This window comes from Pipra filicauda, unplaced genomic scaffold (genome assembly GCF_003945595.2).
Source record: "Pipra filicauda isolate LSUMZ 115617 unplaced genomic scaffold, ASM394559v2 scaffold83_size3615187_pilon, whole genome shotgun sequence".
Classification (NCBI taxonomy): Eukaryota; Metazoa; Chordata; class Aves; order Passeriformes; family Pipridae; genus Pipra; species Pipra filicauda.
This window is the reverse complement of record NW_024105020.1, coordinates 1,365,227-1,382,790: the sequence shown is the minus strand read 5'-3', so window position 1 is coordinate 1,382,790 and position 17,564 is coordinate 1,365,227. Positions and strand designations below refer to the sequence as shown.

The 17,564-nt window shown below is 40.2% G+C and overlaps 1 protein-coding gene across 1 annotated transcript in view; it reads left to right on the top strand.

The window, feature by feature from the left end:
- Positions 1 to 1,863: 1,863 nt before the first annotated feature.
- SLC9A4 (solute carrier family 9 member A4) overlaps positions 1,864 to 17,564 on the top strand; it is a 30,323-nt gene continuing 14,622 nt past the window's right edge. The window contains exons 1-4 of the mRNA XM_027718049.2: positions 1,864 to 2,134; positions 4,293 to 4,756; positions 9,817 to 10,076; positions 12,970 to 13,187. Of these exons, the coding sequence (XP_027573850.2) occupies positions 1,873 to 2,134; positions 4,293 to 4,756; positions 9,817 to 10,076; positions 12,970 to 13,187 (1,204 nt within the window). The 5' untranslated portion in view covers positions 1,864 to 1,872. The remainder of the gene's footprint in view (positions 2,135 to 4,292; positions 4,757 to 9,816; positions 10,077 to 12,969; positions 13,188 to 17,564) is intronic.

Sequence of the window (17,564 nt, the reverse complement as noted above, 5' to 3'; positions counted from 1 at the left end):
GTAAGAACGACTGAAGTGTGACAGTGCTGTAGCCCCACAGTAAAACTTTCACTGCATGTAACCATAAATGTGAGCTACCTTTCATAAATTTTTCTTTTATTACTATTTTTATTATATTTATTATACTCCTTTGCTCTGATGTTGAGACATACAATGTTCTTTCCCTGTACTTCTTTGGGAATATTTTTATAGGGTTTTTTGTAGAAAATAATTAAAAAAGGGAACTCCAGAGGAAGCTTGTAGTTTAATTTTCCAATGCAGCCTAGTGGGAAAAATCCAGACTCTTTAAGTGAGTTACCTCCTCCAGTGGGAGCACCAGGAAAACGCCATGGGAGGCTGCTACACCTCGGTATGCCTAAGGGATTCAGAAAAGAAGGATCGCTGTCTCAGGGCTGATTCCAGGCATCTCCATCCTTGCTGCAGTGAGAGAAAGAATTCCTACGAGTTGTGAAACATTTCACACTCATAGACACCTGCACATTGCTTATCCTGTCTGATGCTGGTCACTCAATGCCCACTGAACTTGTTGGCATTATGGGTGTGTTGCAGTTGTAAATCAAAGCCCTGGTTGTCACAGCTAGCACACTTCTAGGGATTCTCAAGTCTTTCCCTTGCGGTCCTCTGGCTGCCAACTCTCCAGGGTTCATATCACTTACTCTTGAGGAATCTTGCAGTCTGTGTGTATGGCTGTAGATGAGTGAAATGCAGTGCTCTGCGTTAAGAAAATCTGAGTACTATAGCCACTGATTTGTTGTTCTGTTAACTTCATTTGGCCTTCCAGTTAACAAATCCTTTTTTTATAATGCTAACTGAATAGCCCATCTTCCAGATTCCTTTTTGGAAAGGGATTTCAAGAAATACTGCTGTTAACAGGACCGGTATACTGAAAATGAGAACAACTCTTCTGCAAGCAGGCTGAGCATTATCTGCCTAATTTTGTATTGGGTTCAAAGATTTCAGTGGAAGGACTGGTGGTATTGTGGAGGAGAAAAGATGCTGACCTTTTTAAAAAAAGTTCCATAAGGCCGAATGTTTTGTTGGAGGAGGATAATGTGGCTGCCCAATAAGTGCCTTGCTGGTATGAAAAAAACAAAGACCAAACAAGATAACTCAAAATCCAGTTTTAGGCATGTGATGTGACTCAGACCTTCTTCTTTCTGTTGATAAAATGCGCTAAGTTTAAACCCGCGCTTAAGAGAGAGAACCCCTTTCCGAAAAAGGACGCAATTTGCGTGGTCCCCCACCAGATGTCCCTGCCGCGAGCCCTGGCACAATCCCTTTATTTACACATCGAGTAGTTTTGTTACCAGTTGCGACGGGATCAGTGAGCAGTGCTAAGTGTGATGCCCGAGGTTCCAGTTGCGCTGGGGAGGCAGAACGAGAAGCGAGGGCAAGAGAGGAAGGCATGAAGCAGGCTATCCTGGCTTCCCAAGCTGCCATCAAGCATCTCTCCCAGCTGATGCTATTCACTCGTGCTGCGCTTGCTGCCTGAACTCTGAGCATTGCAGCTTTTTGCCTTTTTTTTTTTTTTTTAATATATTTTTGACAGTGGGAAAAAAAATCAAAATGGTTGGATAAATAATGTAGTTGGAAAGAGCTTTTTATTCCTCAAGAGGGCGTTGCTGTGGCCAAGGTTTATCTGGGTCAGAGGAACCTGCTGAACCGGTATCTTCATACAAACTCCAGGTCCGTCTGTAACACAAGGAACGGGACAGGCACATTAGGGCTTTTAAAATGACCTCTAACAGGCAAATGAAACAGCCCCGAGGAAGAAGTGGCTGTGGCTATGAGCAGCATGAATCAGCAGAAGTGAGTGTTACACACCTTCGTGCACTCTCTATACTCTGTCATAAAAAAGTCACAGCCCCAGACATGGGCTCTGCTGCACTTGAACATGCAAAGCTTTTGAACTGGTTGCTGTTGCTGTTGAGTCTGATATCCTGTTCTGCTGCTGCTTATGTGGATGAGCCCATCCTAGGCAAGAGCTTCTTGCCTCATCGTGAACCTGATCCTGGGGGTACTGTTGACTCTTCACAAGATACGAGGCTACATGTTTTCACAGTGGACTATGACTATGTGCAAATTCCCTATGAAGTTACTCTTTGGATCCTCCTTGCCTCTCTTGCAAAAATAGGTAAGTAGAAAATGGGTCTTGGGTCCTCCTACCTTGGCAAGAAGTTGAAAATATACCACGTAGCCAAGTACCTTCCATGCATTTTTGTAGTTGGGATTGATTTTACAGCTTCTGTCCTCAAAAGAACAGGTATGTTCATTACTATGGCAGTAACAATATTCCATCTCTGAATGCTTCTAGCTAACTTAAGTAAATATATAACCTTATGTTTCTTGGGTTGTCTGTGTTATTGAGTAGCAACACAGCTCCCCTTCACAGTGCTGTCCATCCCTTTTTCTAGTGTTTATACATCACAAGATACCAGAATTTGCAACCTGACACCGCTGTAGAAATCAGTTACACCAGACTGAGATTTCAACATATTGAATTTGGGGGACAGAAGTGGAAAGAATTCCCCTGTTGTGTGAATAATAGGAAACATTTCCCTCTGAGCCTTGTTTTACATGTTTGCACTTTAAAGTTGCTCAGAAAGTAATACCAGAGGAGAGAGACTGAGAGTCTAAGAGGGTGTAGGTCATCAGAGATGTAGGGTGGGTACCTTCTGAAAACAGACCAATGCATCCAGCTTCTATTATAGCTCCATGTGGGTATCTGAATGGAGCAAGACAACTCATTGAAGAGTAGGGACTGCAATTAACACAGCAAATGGCTCATCATGTCTTACACATTTTCACAGCTGGGCTCAAATTATTTTGACTACTAAGAATTAATGCAGCAATGTCAAATAAATGAGGAAGATGGTAATAATATGAAGAGCTGACACATGTAATATTTTTTTTAATCTTTCCATGGGTTTTTCAGACATTACTATAGAATAGGCTGGTAGGTGGGACTGATATTTATCTGAAGGTGGCCTGAAGAAAAACATTTTTCATATCATAGTCACACAGCTGACAGAAGTCATTACCACTGACCATGATTTACCAGTTTTATTATAGCTGATGATCTCAATCCAATTCCTATAAACAATGTCTTCACTACTAGCACAATAATCAAAATTTTCACAAATAAAATTTGTTGTTATGGCATCAGTAGAGTGTGTTAGCAGTAAGCATATTGACCAATTTCTTTATTCATCATCCATAAAAACACAGGATTTGCCATGTGGCATATCTACTCAATATTCTTGTTTTGAGCAAGAAATAGATACTTTAGAAGAACTGTGTGATGCCTTCCAAGTGAACCTGTTCCCTTTACTAAGAATTTTCGAATAATATTATTTTTGATGAAAAGTGTGGAGCTGCTGATTTCAAATATACTTGGAAGAAAGAGTTAGTCTGAATAATCTGGTTACCCAGAGAAGAAGAAGAAATGTTAAACATTTTCAGTGTTTTATTTAGGTATTATCTTTGTGGATTTCAAGATTTCAGGTTGGGAAACACTTTAGAGATCTTGAAAGGCAAAACAATCCCCTTATTCTGTAAAACTGACAGAAGACTTGAGCATGATAATTAAAAGGGAGATGAGTCAAGTTATGATCTTAACATTTCTTTTGGTAAGAAAAATAAAAAATGGTGTCCTAAATATATTATTGAAAATTTCATAAAAATATTTTTCTGTTCCTTTACTTTTGAAGATCGATAATTCAAGGGTCACAGAAATACACTCATGGCATTACATTCTAGAGTTACAAGATGAAGGCTGACCTACCCTCAGGCATAGAGACACAGACATTGGATTTAAAGGTTTCTTAGTCTGCCTCATTCTCATTATTGTAAATTCTGAAAAATTCCTCACATTTCTAGTAGAGACACCTTTCATTCACAATATGATTACACAGTTCCTGGTATAGTGAGTAGACAACCTAATAGCAGTTGGGCATTAAGGATTCTTGAAGAACAATTCTTTCCAAATTGTGGAGAATCTTTTCAAAGAAGTTTCTGCCTTCCCAGAAGTGGAGCTTAGGTTCAGGCATGCCTGCTTAAAAATCAAAAGCTGGGAAGCAGGAAGAGAAGAGATTTGTGGCCAAACTCTTGCCCTGCTTTAATGATACAAGTCTGAGAACGTTTAGTTTCAAGGGGAACAGTGCTGTCTGGTTTTACATTCATAATCCCAAGAACAAAAGCTGTCTGAAGACAAAGTATTCAAACAGAGGCAAAACATCTCTCTGACAACAGGTTGATTTAAACTTGAATAATATCCTAATGTTTTATTCAAGGTTTTCATATCTATCACCGATTACCAAGACTCATGCCTGAAAGCTGCATCCTGATTGCCATTGGAGCACTGGTAGGAGCAATCATCTTTGCTTCGCATCACAAATCTCCACCAGTGATGAACTCAAGTATTTACTTCTTGTATCTCCTTCCACCCATTGTCCTGGAGGAGGGTTATTTCATGCCAACTCGCCCATTTTTTGAAAACTTTGGGTCCATTCTGTGGTGGTCTGTTCTGGGATCTCTAATAAACTCATTTGGGATTGGCCTCTCTCTCTATGGAGTCTGCCAGATCAAAGCCTTTGGCCTGACTGACCTGAACCTGCTGCAGAATCTGCTCTTTGGCAGTATGATTTCAGCAGTGGATCCTGTGGCAGCGCTGGTAGTTTTTGAAGAAGCCTCCGTTAATGAGCAGCTTTACATGATGATCTTTGGAGAGTCATTGCTAAATGATGGCATAACTGTGGTGAGTTTCTTTCCACTCCTTGTCTTCCCTTCTTTGGGCTCTTGTGGCTTGTAGGGTTTTTGGGCACAGGACAACTGCAGCTTTAAGGAGATTCTAGATACATTATTTATTTTATAGATACTCCACTCTATTACCCACAAGGGATTTTAATTACATCTTATATTAACTCTTTCAAAAGCATGTATTTTAGAGCTGCTGGAAGAGGGAAGTATATACATACACATGAGAACTCATCTTGCTCTTGCATTCACTGAAATGAATGGGTGAGCTACAGCTGATATCCCTGGTAGGATCAGTGTAAGACCTAGGAATGTTCTTGGCAATATGCAAGGAAATAAATAGAAAATTGTACTGCTTAGAAACTGAAGGAAGCAGGGGTAGAAATATGGGAGACCCTGCTTTGTCATATGCCTGAAAGAGCCCTCTGAAAAAGAGAAATCCAAATGTGGACAACCTCTGGAAGCCACACTCCATCCTCCAGCCCCTCCTAGGAATTTCCCCAGAGACCTTTGAGAGGAATTCCAAATGTCTCATTAGTTCTGCTAAAATTGGAGCAATCTGAAACTCTAGCTGTAAAGCAGAAGTGGTAAGAACACTTAGAACACACATATTTTTCAAGGAAGAAATTTCAAGCAGGAAATTTATTGCTCAGAAACCAACAGCACTGCTCCTGTGCTACAAGTTAATGGCAGATTAAGGAGTTTCGTTAGATAAGATCTTTACAGAATTTAAATCACAGGAATCTAAACCACATAAAAACTATTCAGATAATGCTATACATGAGGTACAGCAAAACTTGGACTTGTAAAATCTGTATAAAGTTCACTGCTGAAAGGCTTCATGGGAGAAGTGCAGTTTATGAGTGATGAGGAAAGGAAAAAGAACAAAGTAATTTCTTGCAGCCACAACCTATTGATCATAAATCCTTCCTCTTAGTGAATCAGAGATGTAAGGCTGATGTAGAACTAAGGGACAAATGTTACTTCATTTACATGCAAACGGTCTGTGTGCTATAGTTGTGACGGAAAAACCCGGGATGCATCTATCATTTACACTTGTCTTTTTGGTTCCTTCAACTGCAAACCTCAAAAAATTGATACCTCTTCTTCACTCTGAAAGAGCTTGTTTCATGTTTTTTTTGACTGGGTCACTGGATTGCCTTTTCTTTTCTCCCAGCTGTTATTTATGTCCAGGGTCCAACTCCTGATGGTATTTACATGAGCTTTCAGACAGGATCCTGTTAGAGCATAAATGTGGAAAGACAGAAAGCCTTTTAAAACAGTGGTATTTAGGCACTCCTCAGCTTCAATAGGTGTGTTAGTAAAAGATGAAAGGGCTGCACATGGGGTATGCTGGCTACAACACTGTGAGTTCCCACTGTCCCCCCACATTTATCTTTGGGGCTCTTATCAAGCAGCTGTGTTGCAAGCAGTTTGTCAGCTCCTGCTATTCCATCTCTGCATCAACTACCACTCATCCATTTTCTGGGCATTTTAGTTTTCAAAATCTCTACCTGTCTTCATGCTTGAGAAGACTGAAGTATTTGTCACCTGAATGGAGTCCAATAGGTGACTTTCTCCTCTCTGATATCCCACTTGCTTTAACGACTCTAAAACTATTTATCTCAGGTGTCTTATCTCACCATTTCCTTCTCTTTCTCTCTTAACTGTTTCATTTAACTCTATGTGTTTAAAAAAGATAATATCTCCAACACATATTAAGCATACATTTTTTTTTATTGTTTAAATACAAATATGCCCTGGTTCTCTCCAGTCTGCTTATCAGCTAGAACATTTTTTCTCCAGCAGGAAAAACTGGTATGAATTTTGTTGAACTTGTGTATTACATTTGAGGCAACAATAGGTGTCTCCTATATTTAGTTTAATATCCTGGTATTAAAAAATTGCAAAAGAACAGGCTGTGGAATTAGAATTACGATCTAGAAGTTATGCCTTTGACTTAAAGAGAGAAAGTGAATAATTTACACTTTTTACCCATTGGTACTTTTTCCTATTCTCCTCAGTAGGGCCATGTCAGTGGATGGAACAAGAATGCTCCAAGTCCTGTTAGTTGCACCCAGTTGTTTCTGAGCGGACCAGAATAGCTCAGACAGCAACAGGACTGGTCCTAGCATATATCATACATCAGTGGAGTTTCAAAGCCCTGTTCGAAAGAGTGATGTTGGTAAATCCAGTGCAGATCTTATTCAAACCTGAACACAGGTAGAGCAATCTGATTTTGCTGCAAAATGTTTCAGGCATCTAAAGCTCTCCTCCCGCATATACACATATAATTTTGTTTCTCAACAGGGGCTGAGCACATGTATGCATCAGGAAATGGAATATTCCCTGAGGCTTGATTTTAGAAACACTGAGAACACTTATATATCATGCTGTACTCAAAATGAGTCCAAGTGACTATATTCTCTTATGGCACCCTTTCTTCTTTGTATGCAGCAGAACAGTTTAATCTAATACATGTTGAAGACCCAAGTAAAATTATTTTTTTTATTTGAGGGAATCTGAATTTGCCCATCTGGCGTCACTGAGGAAGGCTTTCACAACTGGGATGTATGGGTGCTAGGAAGGAGGATGGAGATAGTCTCTGCTACTGATGTTAAACTTGATCCACTGTATTTAGAGTAAAACTAACTACAGTGGTCATTAAGAATCATCTGAGTGGTAAGAAAAAGTTACCAAGACTGCCTGTGTTGGTGGTTAAGGCAGTCACTTGAAAATTTTTTTTCCAATGCTTCTGATGGGGATGGCATATGCAATAATTGTATATAGACAGCTGGAGCACAGAGCAGTCCCTGGTGGGTCCCCTGTGAGTGACAATGTCATGCTCTCTCTTCCTGGCTCTAAGAGCCGCCCAGTGGTACACCACCACACACTAACATTCTCTCCAAAAAAGACATTCTCAGAGTTGCTAAATGACAAAAAACATCAATCCAACCCTTCTTTTTGAGTGAATAAAAGCATCTTAAGGGATTCAGGCTTTCCTACCATGTAAAGAATGATAGTTCTCCATTTACTGGCATAAACACTGCAATGTAACTTAGCTGAGCAGCACTTACATGGAGCCTTACTTGTATGACACAGTGCAGATTGTTATACAAAACAGTTTAATCCCAAGAAGTGTGTTACAAAAAAATGGAAATTATGTCATATTTCCACAATTTCTATTTTGATGCCAACTCAGTTAAATCATACCGACACTACAGGAACTAGAAAAGGGGAAAAAAACCTTGCAAAGTCATTTGCTGAGGATAACTTGCTTTATTCGTAAGTCAGCATAGATTCATGCCTTGGTATCATTTACAAAGAACCACAAATCTTAGGAATAGGTTAAAGTCTACAAGAAAGGGGGTACAGAGAGAAAACAGATTCTGTAATTAAAAGCTATATGGTAGGTTCAGTGAGGTTTGCTTACTGAGTAGAATGAACCCTCTTTTCCTTATCTTCCACTGAACAGTCAAATTTCATTCACTGGCATTAGGATAAAGCAGTTCTGTGTATTTTCTCACATGAAATATTTTGTTTTGCTTTGTCTGTCCCCCAAAAATATTAGCAATGAGCCTTCTGGAGAACAGGCTGTGTGACAGCCTCAAGGTCACATGTCCCCAGCAGCAATTTAAGATTAGATAGTAGCTGGGGAGTAATTATTATCCTAATGAACTTGACTCTTCTACCTGCAAACACCTGCTTTAATCTCCTTAATAACCTTTTGGAATTAACTAAATGAAGAAGAAAGACCAGAGAAAACCATAAAATGCAAATTATATTGGTCTACTTTTTGTTTTTGAACTAATGCTTTGATGGAACAGCTTTGGAGAACTGGTGTCTTTAGCTGTTTCCCAAATTCTCTTGAAAACTGAAAGGTGACTTTCATGTGTTACACACTCACTGTAAACAGACCTGACAGGACTTAATATTAACCAATTGTCAACAACCTCTAGGACCTTTTTATTACTACACCACTTATTACTACGGAAACTTTCTATTAGTTTCTAAAAGATAAGTGGAAGTGGAATGTGCTGAAAATTTTCATCACCAATTTCCACAGAAAATAAATTATTGATAATAAAAGTATGATAAAGTTTTCTGCCCTAAATTAAAGAAATTATCTTTACAGACCCAATTATATAATACATTATATAAAAATTATAAATTGCAGTAAATTCAACCTTTCTTCTAATCTGACATTATTTTCCTCTAAATTTTGTCATTTCAAGATTTCTAGTCAAAATATGCATGTGTGAAGGGTCTTTAGGCCATTTAGAGTGCCACAGTTTTTGTTTCTTACTTCGAGATTGTTTCTTGGGGAGGAGGTTAAGTGGCATCAAACCCAAATCATGTGAGGATAGAGAGACTTCATTTATCTAGCTGGAGACAATATGAAACTGAGGCAAACATTTTCCCTCCCCTCCCCTCCCCTCCCCTCCCCTCCCCTCTCTTCCCCTCCCCTCCCCTCCCTTTCTTTTCTCTCATGCTTTCTTTTCCATTCCCAGTGATGTTTCATGATTTTTATGTGTCAAATACTACTGAAAAACATTTAACATTCCTGAGTCCATCTAATGAAGTTTGTCCAGTCCACTGATCATATAGAAAACCCAAATGGAATATAAATCCAATGTGTGATTCTTAGTCCCTGCCCTGCCTCATCTTGAGTCAGAAAGAGAACATGGAGGGTAGAGCCTGGGGATTTTAAGGTACCCAGTTGGGCTTTCAACATCTGCTACAAAGATCAAAAATTAAATTTACCTTCAGAAAACAAACAAAAAAAAAGAGTATTTTTGATTACATCAATGGCATTTGGTCCCTGAATGTTTTACTTCTATTGCACAACCATCTACCCTTCATTTTTCGCTCTTTTTCAGGGCACTTAACAGGCCCCTAATCCTGGAACTTGTTAAGAACCAGCTGAGATTTCGATTGTTACTTTGCTGTCTGTCTAAAGCAATTTTAGGCATACATAGACACACACTCTCACCTATGAAATGAGTAAGACAGCCAGGTTCAGAAGATGCCTGACTGGTGTGTCTTTATTTTCACACATAGGTTTTATACAACATCTTCATTGCCTTCACCCAGATGCACAGGTACGAAGAAATCGAATCCATTGACATCTTCGCTGGCTTCGCTCGCTTCTTCGTGGTGGGGCTGGGTGGTGTATTGTTCGGGATCGTATTTGGATTTGTTTCAGCATTCATGACTCGATTCACCCACAACGTCTCTGCAATCGAGCCCCTGCTGGTCTTCATGTTCAGCTACCTGTCATACTTGTCTGCTGAAACCCTTTACATCTCTGGCATTTTGGCGTGAGTATTCCTTATGGCTTTTTGGATGACCTCTTGAAGGAAGTGGCACGGTTTTGTTCAGGTGGTTTGCTCAAGGTTGGTACAACACAGGCATTCAGCCTCTGGCTTAGAGATCTGCAGTGGACAGCTTCTAATAGATCTGTAAAATGCAGTGGTAACTAGGAAATGCCTACAGTTAGTGTAGGAATAGATGTGATACCAAGGAGTGTTGGCAAAAGTACTGAAAGTTGTGAGTAAAGTAACCAGTGCTGCTACCGTCTGTCTGCTATCTCTGATAAGATCAGCAGGAGGAGAGAATGATTTGATAATACATCACTTTATCTGTATCTATTTCTAAGCAGCATCACCATCAGATCACAAGAGAGACGTAAAGCAATGAGTATGGAAAACATAATAAAGAATGTCAGAGTTTTTGGTTTTGTTTACAGATGTGAACATCACCTCTAACACAATGTACTGGAATTACATTACATTTGGACATCACTGGGATTGAAACTGAGCAAAACCAGACAACCGAGAACATCAAATACACACACATACATACACTCATGTATATGGATATTGACAATCATATTTTGATGTGGTCAGGACAGTTTGATACTGCTGTAATGCTGGGGACCGCTTCCTTAAAGTACTGTGTTAGCATGGGTGCCCACTGCAGAGAGAAAGCTGGCAGGTCTGTCAACTGGAGATGCAGAAAGAGTGAGTATTGTGGAAAGGAAAAATGGTGGAGGCCAGGAAGGGAGTCAGAAGAGAAAGGAAGGAATAAGGGTGGAAGTGAGAGACTTTAGGAGAAAACTGATGGCAGTTTAAACATAACAAATGCAAGCATATAGTTGCTGATGTCCAGGCAGGTGCACTTACTCACCACCACTTGTGAAACATAGTGATTTCATAGAACAACAGGTTTGGGTTGGAAAGGACCTTTAAAGTTCATCTAGTCCAACCCCCTGCAATGAGCAGGGACATATTCAGCTAGATCATGTTGCTGAAATCCCCATCCAAACTGACCTTGAATGTTTCCAGCGTTGGGACATCTGCCACTATGCTGGGCAAACTGTTCTAGTGTTTCACCACTCTCATAGTAAAAAAGTTCTCCTTATATCTAGTCTAAATCTACCTAAATCCTTCAGTTTAAAACCATTACCTCTTGTCCTATGGCAATAGGTGCTACTAAAAAGTTTGTCCCCATCTTTCGTATAGGCCTCCTTTAAGTATCAAAAAGTTGAAATGAGGTCTCCCTGGAGCCTTCTCTTCTCCAGGCTGAACAACGCCAGTTTGCTCAGCTTCAGAGCAGAACTGGCTTTGTAAAAAACTACCTTTGCAGGATGACCCTGGGAAGCAATATTTGAATATTTAAACATACTAAATAAGTAGTTATACAGGATATAGGTTATCCTGAGAAATTAGACAAGACAGATGAGTCTTGTACTATGTTTTGCATATCCAACATATTTGCCCAGATTGAGGTGACTGGCAACTTTAGTTGAGCAGGGTGAGACCTCCTATGCTATGCAGGTGGTGCTAATACCTTATGTACCCTTTCCTACCTGCACTGCCCAAAATACTGCTTGCCTGCCTACCCATTGCACTAGACTACATAGCTCTTTATTTTTTTTAATTCTTATTTTTATTAGAGTTCTGAAATTATTAGTAATATAAGAATGTTAATATAATTGGGATTTATTATTCTTACTGCTTCATTAAGGAAATTATTGCTTGTTTTAGAGATGGGAACTTATTGTCACTCTTCTGAATTATTGAGGATTCATTCGTCTTTCACTTGGATCGTGAAAGTCTATTATGCATGTGTAACTGAAAGTCAACAGTATTAATCATTAATGCTTAATGGCCTTGTCTTGGAGTGTCCTTGGACATACTAAATGACTCAGCTCCACCATGATACCCTTGAGATCTCTTCAGTGGAAATTAAATGAGCGGAAACTAGAGGAAGGTTATTTAATGAGCAATCAGCATTCTCTGAATTCAGAAGTTTGAAAAAATATAATCACAAGAAGCCCCCAAAGAATAAAATCATAGATAAATCATAATAAAATCATAAAAACTAGATAGGTGATGGAATATGTTACTAGCATCGCACTCAATCTATTTATTACCTGTGACTATGCAAAAGGTAGGGGAGAAGAGGGAATCCCCTTCAGTAGGACTGCTCAAAGACTGCTGCTCCATGTGATTGTCACTAGTGTCTGTGCTGAGTGGCTGCTGATACTTCTGAAGCAAGCTCTAGTCTTAATTAACAGTGAAGAAGTGGAAAACATCCCTTTGCTTCCTTAGGGACCTTCCTCACACCCTAGGTAACTAAAAGGGGAAGGACACTTCTGTAGGACAACTGAATTTCCACCTGCTGTACAACAATGGGTTACTGTGGGTGGAGAGTCCTGAAGCTTGGTCTGGCACTGCTGATCTACGAGTCAGTTGTCCGGGAGCCACTGGGAGCTTTGGCCTTGGCATGGCACTACCACCGTGTTCTCCCACCTCAAAGGGGAAGATCACTAAGAGGCAAGTTATGTCCCTCTAACTGGTACAAAACCAACCTGCCCTTTGTTTGAGACAAATATTTGGTGCTTGGTGACTCTGTGTTAGGCATTCAGGATAAAATGGACTTTGAACTGGAACGTGATACCCTCACTTCCTCATTAGGAAGGCTGACTGGTTTGCTTCCTTTATCCTGTATGTAGAACAGAGTTGTAAAGCTGAATGAAGATGCTTTTCTATCTAACGAAATAGCTAATGTAACTGAAGAAATAAAATTCTTCTTGATATTAGGAAGGTCAGAATCTGGTGATAGAGAGTGCAGATAATGATGGTTGAGGTTGTTCTTAACTGAAAAGAAAAACAGGCTGATTTCTGATGGTTTTTTTTTTTTATACAGAATGACAGCATGTGCAGTGACAATGAAAAAATATGTGGAGGAGAATGTGTCCCAGAATTCTTATACCACAATAAAATATTTCATGAAGATGCTAAGCAGCATCAGTGAGACCCTGATTTTTGTGTTCATGGGAGTTTCTACAGTGGGGAAAAACCACGAGTGGAACTGGGCCTTCATTTGCTTCACTCTCCTCTTCTGCCTCATTTGGCGGACACTGAGTAAGTCAGCTTTTGCAGAAAACCTTCTCCACACCTCAGAGAGAAACCCTTGGGTGCAAAGGTATGTTAGAAAAGTCTGTGTAGACTGTCACAACTGGTTTATCTTACTGACAAGCATGTTTCACAAATCTACACATGGAGAAAAAATAGAAAAAAGCCTCAAACAAATGTGAATGTCAGTCTCCAAGCACAGACTTCACGTTTAGGTGAGAATGGAATATTTTAAGCAAAATAAAATATTATCAGGATTATGCTTATAGAGATGCTTGTATCTTAGTTAACTGTATGCCTTTGGTAAGTGGGCCTCATAGTGATTTCATCACACACTTGCATTATCATCATCATCATGGCTAGGCTTCGCGAACGAAGATTTGGGAAGGCTCTATCAACATTTGCTACAGGCACGCTGGTGGCTTATGAGGCCAATACGTGACAGACATATCCGATTGCAAAAGGCACAGCAGAAAGACTCCTTAGATGGTGTATTCTGCAATACACGGTTCTTTCTGCGTTGCCTTTTCTCCTCGAGGGTGATCCTGCGTGTGTTCTCAAAGGAGACAGCAGCGTTATAGATGGTGTGTCTCCAGGCCTCCCGATTGGAGGCCAGAGCAGACCAGTTATGTTGATCAATATGGCCAAGGCTGAGATGTTGTTTCAGGGAGTCCTTGTATCTTTTCTTCGGGGCTCCTCTCATGCGGCAGTCAGTGGCAAGTTCACCGTAAAGCAAGATCTTAGGGAGGCGGTGGTCCTTCATCCTTGAGATGTGCCCTGCCCATCGCAGCTGTGTTCTCATCAACACTTGCATTAACTAATTAGATAATGTATATCATCACACTTCTAGTGCTATAGGTCCTACTACAGGTCCTGGGCCAGGAGTGTTGGAGACATATAAAAAGAGGGAAGGTGAAAATTAGCACTGATAGATAACTGAACAGGGACTTATACTATATGTAGGTCAACCAACTATGCTACTGCTCCTCACAAGTCAACTCTGAAGTTTTAAACTGCTAGAAAATAGTGCTTGTATGAAAATACTGCATTTTCACACATGGCATCTCCCACTCCTGCAAAGGTCTCCTAGTCTCTGATCTGTGAGACTGAGGTTCCTGCAGCATGAGCAGGACAGTTTATAGATAATTTCACATGACTTGTGGGACACAGGCGCTCTTCTCCTCCTAATGTCCAGGATGGGTTGAAAGTTATGTTGAAAAAGAAGCAGCAATAAGACAGCTGGTGGTTGGTGTTCCGGAGGTGGTAGCAATCCTGGTATGCCTCTACCAAGAGCTGCTCTTGTACCTGTTAGCGAGTTTTGTGGAAGCAGAGAGGCAACACATTGCCATCTTTTCCCTCATCTACTAGTACTGTTCTGCCAAGCTTTCTAGAGGACATAAGGAAAGAAGGAATGACCTGCTGGATCAGACCAACCATCTACTGGTGTCTTCAATGGATCCTGCAGGAGATGCTAATTCAAGCATTGCCATTTTCTGAGCTTTATTCACCTTCTACTTCTCCAGGATCCTACAGTCTCTATGACAGAGATGTGAGAGTGTACAGTCCCTGCCCGCGCCACATTTGATTGGTAGCCCACGAGATTATGACTTCCTTTTTTGGAGCCTTAATACTCTATTCTCACAGAATTTCACAGAATATTCTGAATTAGAAGAGACCCACGAGGATTGAGTCCAACTCTTACGTGAATGGCCCATCCAGGCATCGAACCCACAACCTTGGTGCTATTAGCACCATGCTCTAACCGACTGACCTAAGCTGATTGGCTGCATCAGGTTAAGTTACAACTTAAAGTAAACACATTTACTCCTGGAGAGGTGATGAATTATGGAACACATTCTACTGAGCCACTGTTATTTGCCACTAGCTAAAAATATGAGTGAACAATGTTTTTGAAATTAATGATATTTTGGAAGTAGTACACATAACAGGGTCAAAAATACAATTATGTAGGCAATCTTATTTCTGACATTTTTTAACTTCTGAGTACCTGAATTTTCCATCTTAAGAGCATTCTTTTTGAATTTCAGTAGCTTTTTTTCAGGGTAGTTTATAATTTTAAAGAAAATGAGAAATCCAAATATTCTATCAAGAAGCCTTGGAGGAGATATTCTGAGCACTGAAATTAGGCTACCTTGGCTAAGTTAGTAGGTTGATTCCCCCATGGTTCATTTATAATCGAAGGAGTACCCTCTGGAGCATCCAGTGGGGCAGAAATCTATATTGATCACCTGCCACCACCTCCTTCAGCCATTTGCCCCATCTACATTCCCTTTACGGTCGGAGCTGGTGGCTAATGGCATCCCCTGGGGAGATGAGATCAATTTTTTTAAATCTTCCTTAATGACCTGGATGAAGGAACAGAGTGCACACCAAGTGATTTTGTGGCTGATAGAAAACTGCAGAGAGTAGTCAATATTTTGGATGGCTTCCATTCAAAGTTACCTGGACAAACTGGAGAAATAGGCAGAAGGCTTATGAAGTTCAAGAGGAGCACATGCAAGGACTGTCATGTGGGTTGGAATAACTCCGTACACTAGTATAGGCTTGGAATCTAATGAGCAGCTCTGCAGAAAAGGGAGTGGTCTAGTAGTCAATAAGTTGAATACAAGCCAGAATTATGTCCTTGTGACAAAGAAGTTCAGACGTGTCCTGGTCTGCATTAGCAAGTGTAGCAGGCAGGCCTAGCAAAATGTTTCTTATCCTCTCTTCAGAACTGGTGAAAATGTGTGCTGCTTTCAGAGTGCTTTCCAGTTCCAGGCTACCCACTGTACAAGAATATGACAGTTCTGGATCAAGTGCTGTTGAGGCCACCAACCTGGTCAGAGGCTGGAGCACTGGACATACAAGGAATGTCAGAGAGTGCTGAGTCTATGCAGTCTGGAGAAGATCTGGCACAAAAGAAAACTTATTACTTTCTACAAGTACCTGATCAGAGGAGACAGAGAGTAAGATGGATCCAGACACTTCTCAGAGGTGTACAGCAATAGGGCACAGGGAACAATCACAACCTGTAACATAGGAAATTCTGATTAGACAGTAGGAACCCGCATCTTAACATGAGGGTAATTCATTACTATAACACTGGACCAGCCCTCCATTCCTAAAGGCATTCAAGGAGCTTTGAGGACCCTGATCTGATTAGCTCTGCTTTGAGTAGGGACTTGGACTAATTGAACTCCAAAGGTCCTTTCCAGCCTACAGAACTCTGATTCAAACATCTGGGACCAGATATGTCAAACATCTGAGATTAAGGTCCTATTTCTTAAATCTGTTGGGTGGTTTATCCCTCAGTCAAAAAGAATGTCAGAGCAGGAAGAAGATGATGGTTTGAACTTCAAAGCCCATACACACTTCAAGACTTTGATTTTTGCCTGGGAGCCCCGGAGAAAGACATTTAACAGAGGAAAAAGAGAGAAGAGGAAACTGTGAAGGTTCAAGTATGTGCCTCTGAACAATTCTATTATATATAGGGAAGACACAAATACTCAACAGTAGAGGTGATATGATTCTTGTGGGTTGACAGCAAAAACAAAGTAATTACATATTTTCTTGCTATTTCTGGACCAAGCATGGCCTCTAAGTTTTTCAAGGCTTGCTTTTGGAGTCCATTTTGAAATATCATTCCAATCAAGACAGAAACAGTGCTCTCTTGATATAAAACGTATTTTCCTGCCACATGTCCATCCTTCTCTCAGACACCAAGGGGAGTGCTAGAGCTTTCCAGAAGGCCAAAATATTTTCTGCTAAACCTGTGTGTTAAAATGATTACACATTTTTTTCTGAAGCTTGAATAAAGGTATCGCCTGAGGGTGATACCTCACATATGCAGTTTCAGTCTTAGTACCTGATGTCTAGCACAGTTATAAATAGCCAAAAAAGGTCTTGCATAAAGTGGTATCCAGCAACCTACATAACAGCATACTGCTATTGTCTTTACCGCTAATAATCTGAGTTTATCAATGATAGCTGTGTAAAATAACACCAGCAATTACCAGCATTTGTCAGCTTTTATGTCAGTAATTTACCAGTTTCCACACAAAATATAGGATACATGTTTCTTATGGAAGACGAAGATTAAGAGTAAATCAAGCAGATTGCTGGAAGTACTCTATAAAGAAAAGTTGCAATCCTTACACTGTCTGACTGTTTTTAATTTTTATTAAACAGAGAAGTAGAGACACAATAAGCCAGAGGACTGAAAATTAAAATGCGTAACTTTGCCTTTTAGTGAACCTGTCCACATGACTTATTGGTAAAGCACTGTTCAAACACTTTGTACAGACACTGTGCAGAAAGCAGGAAACATTGGAAGGGTAGGCAAAGGAGAAACTCTCATCCGGTCATTTTTCTTGTCTCCAGAACACT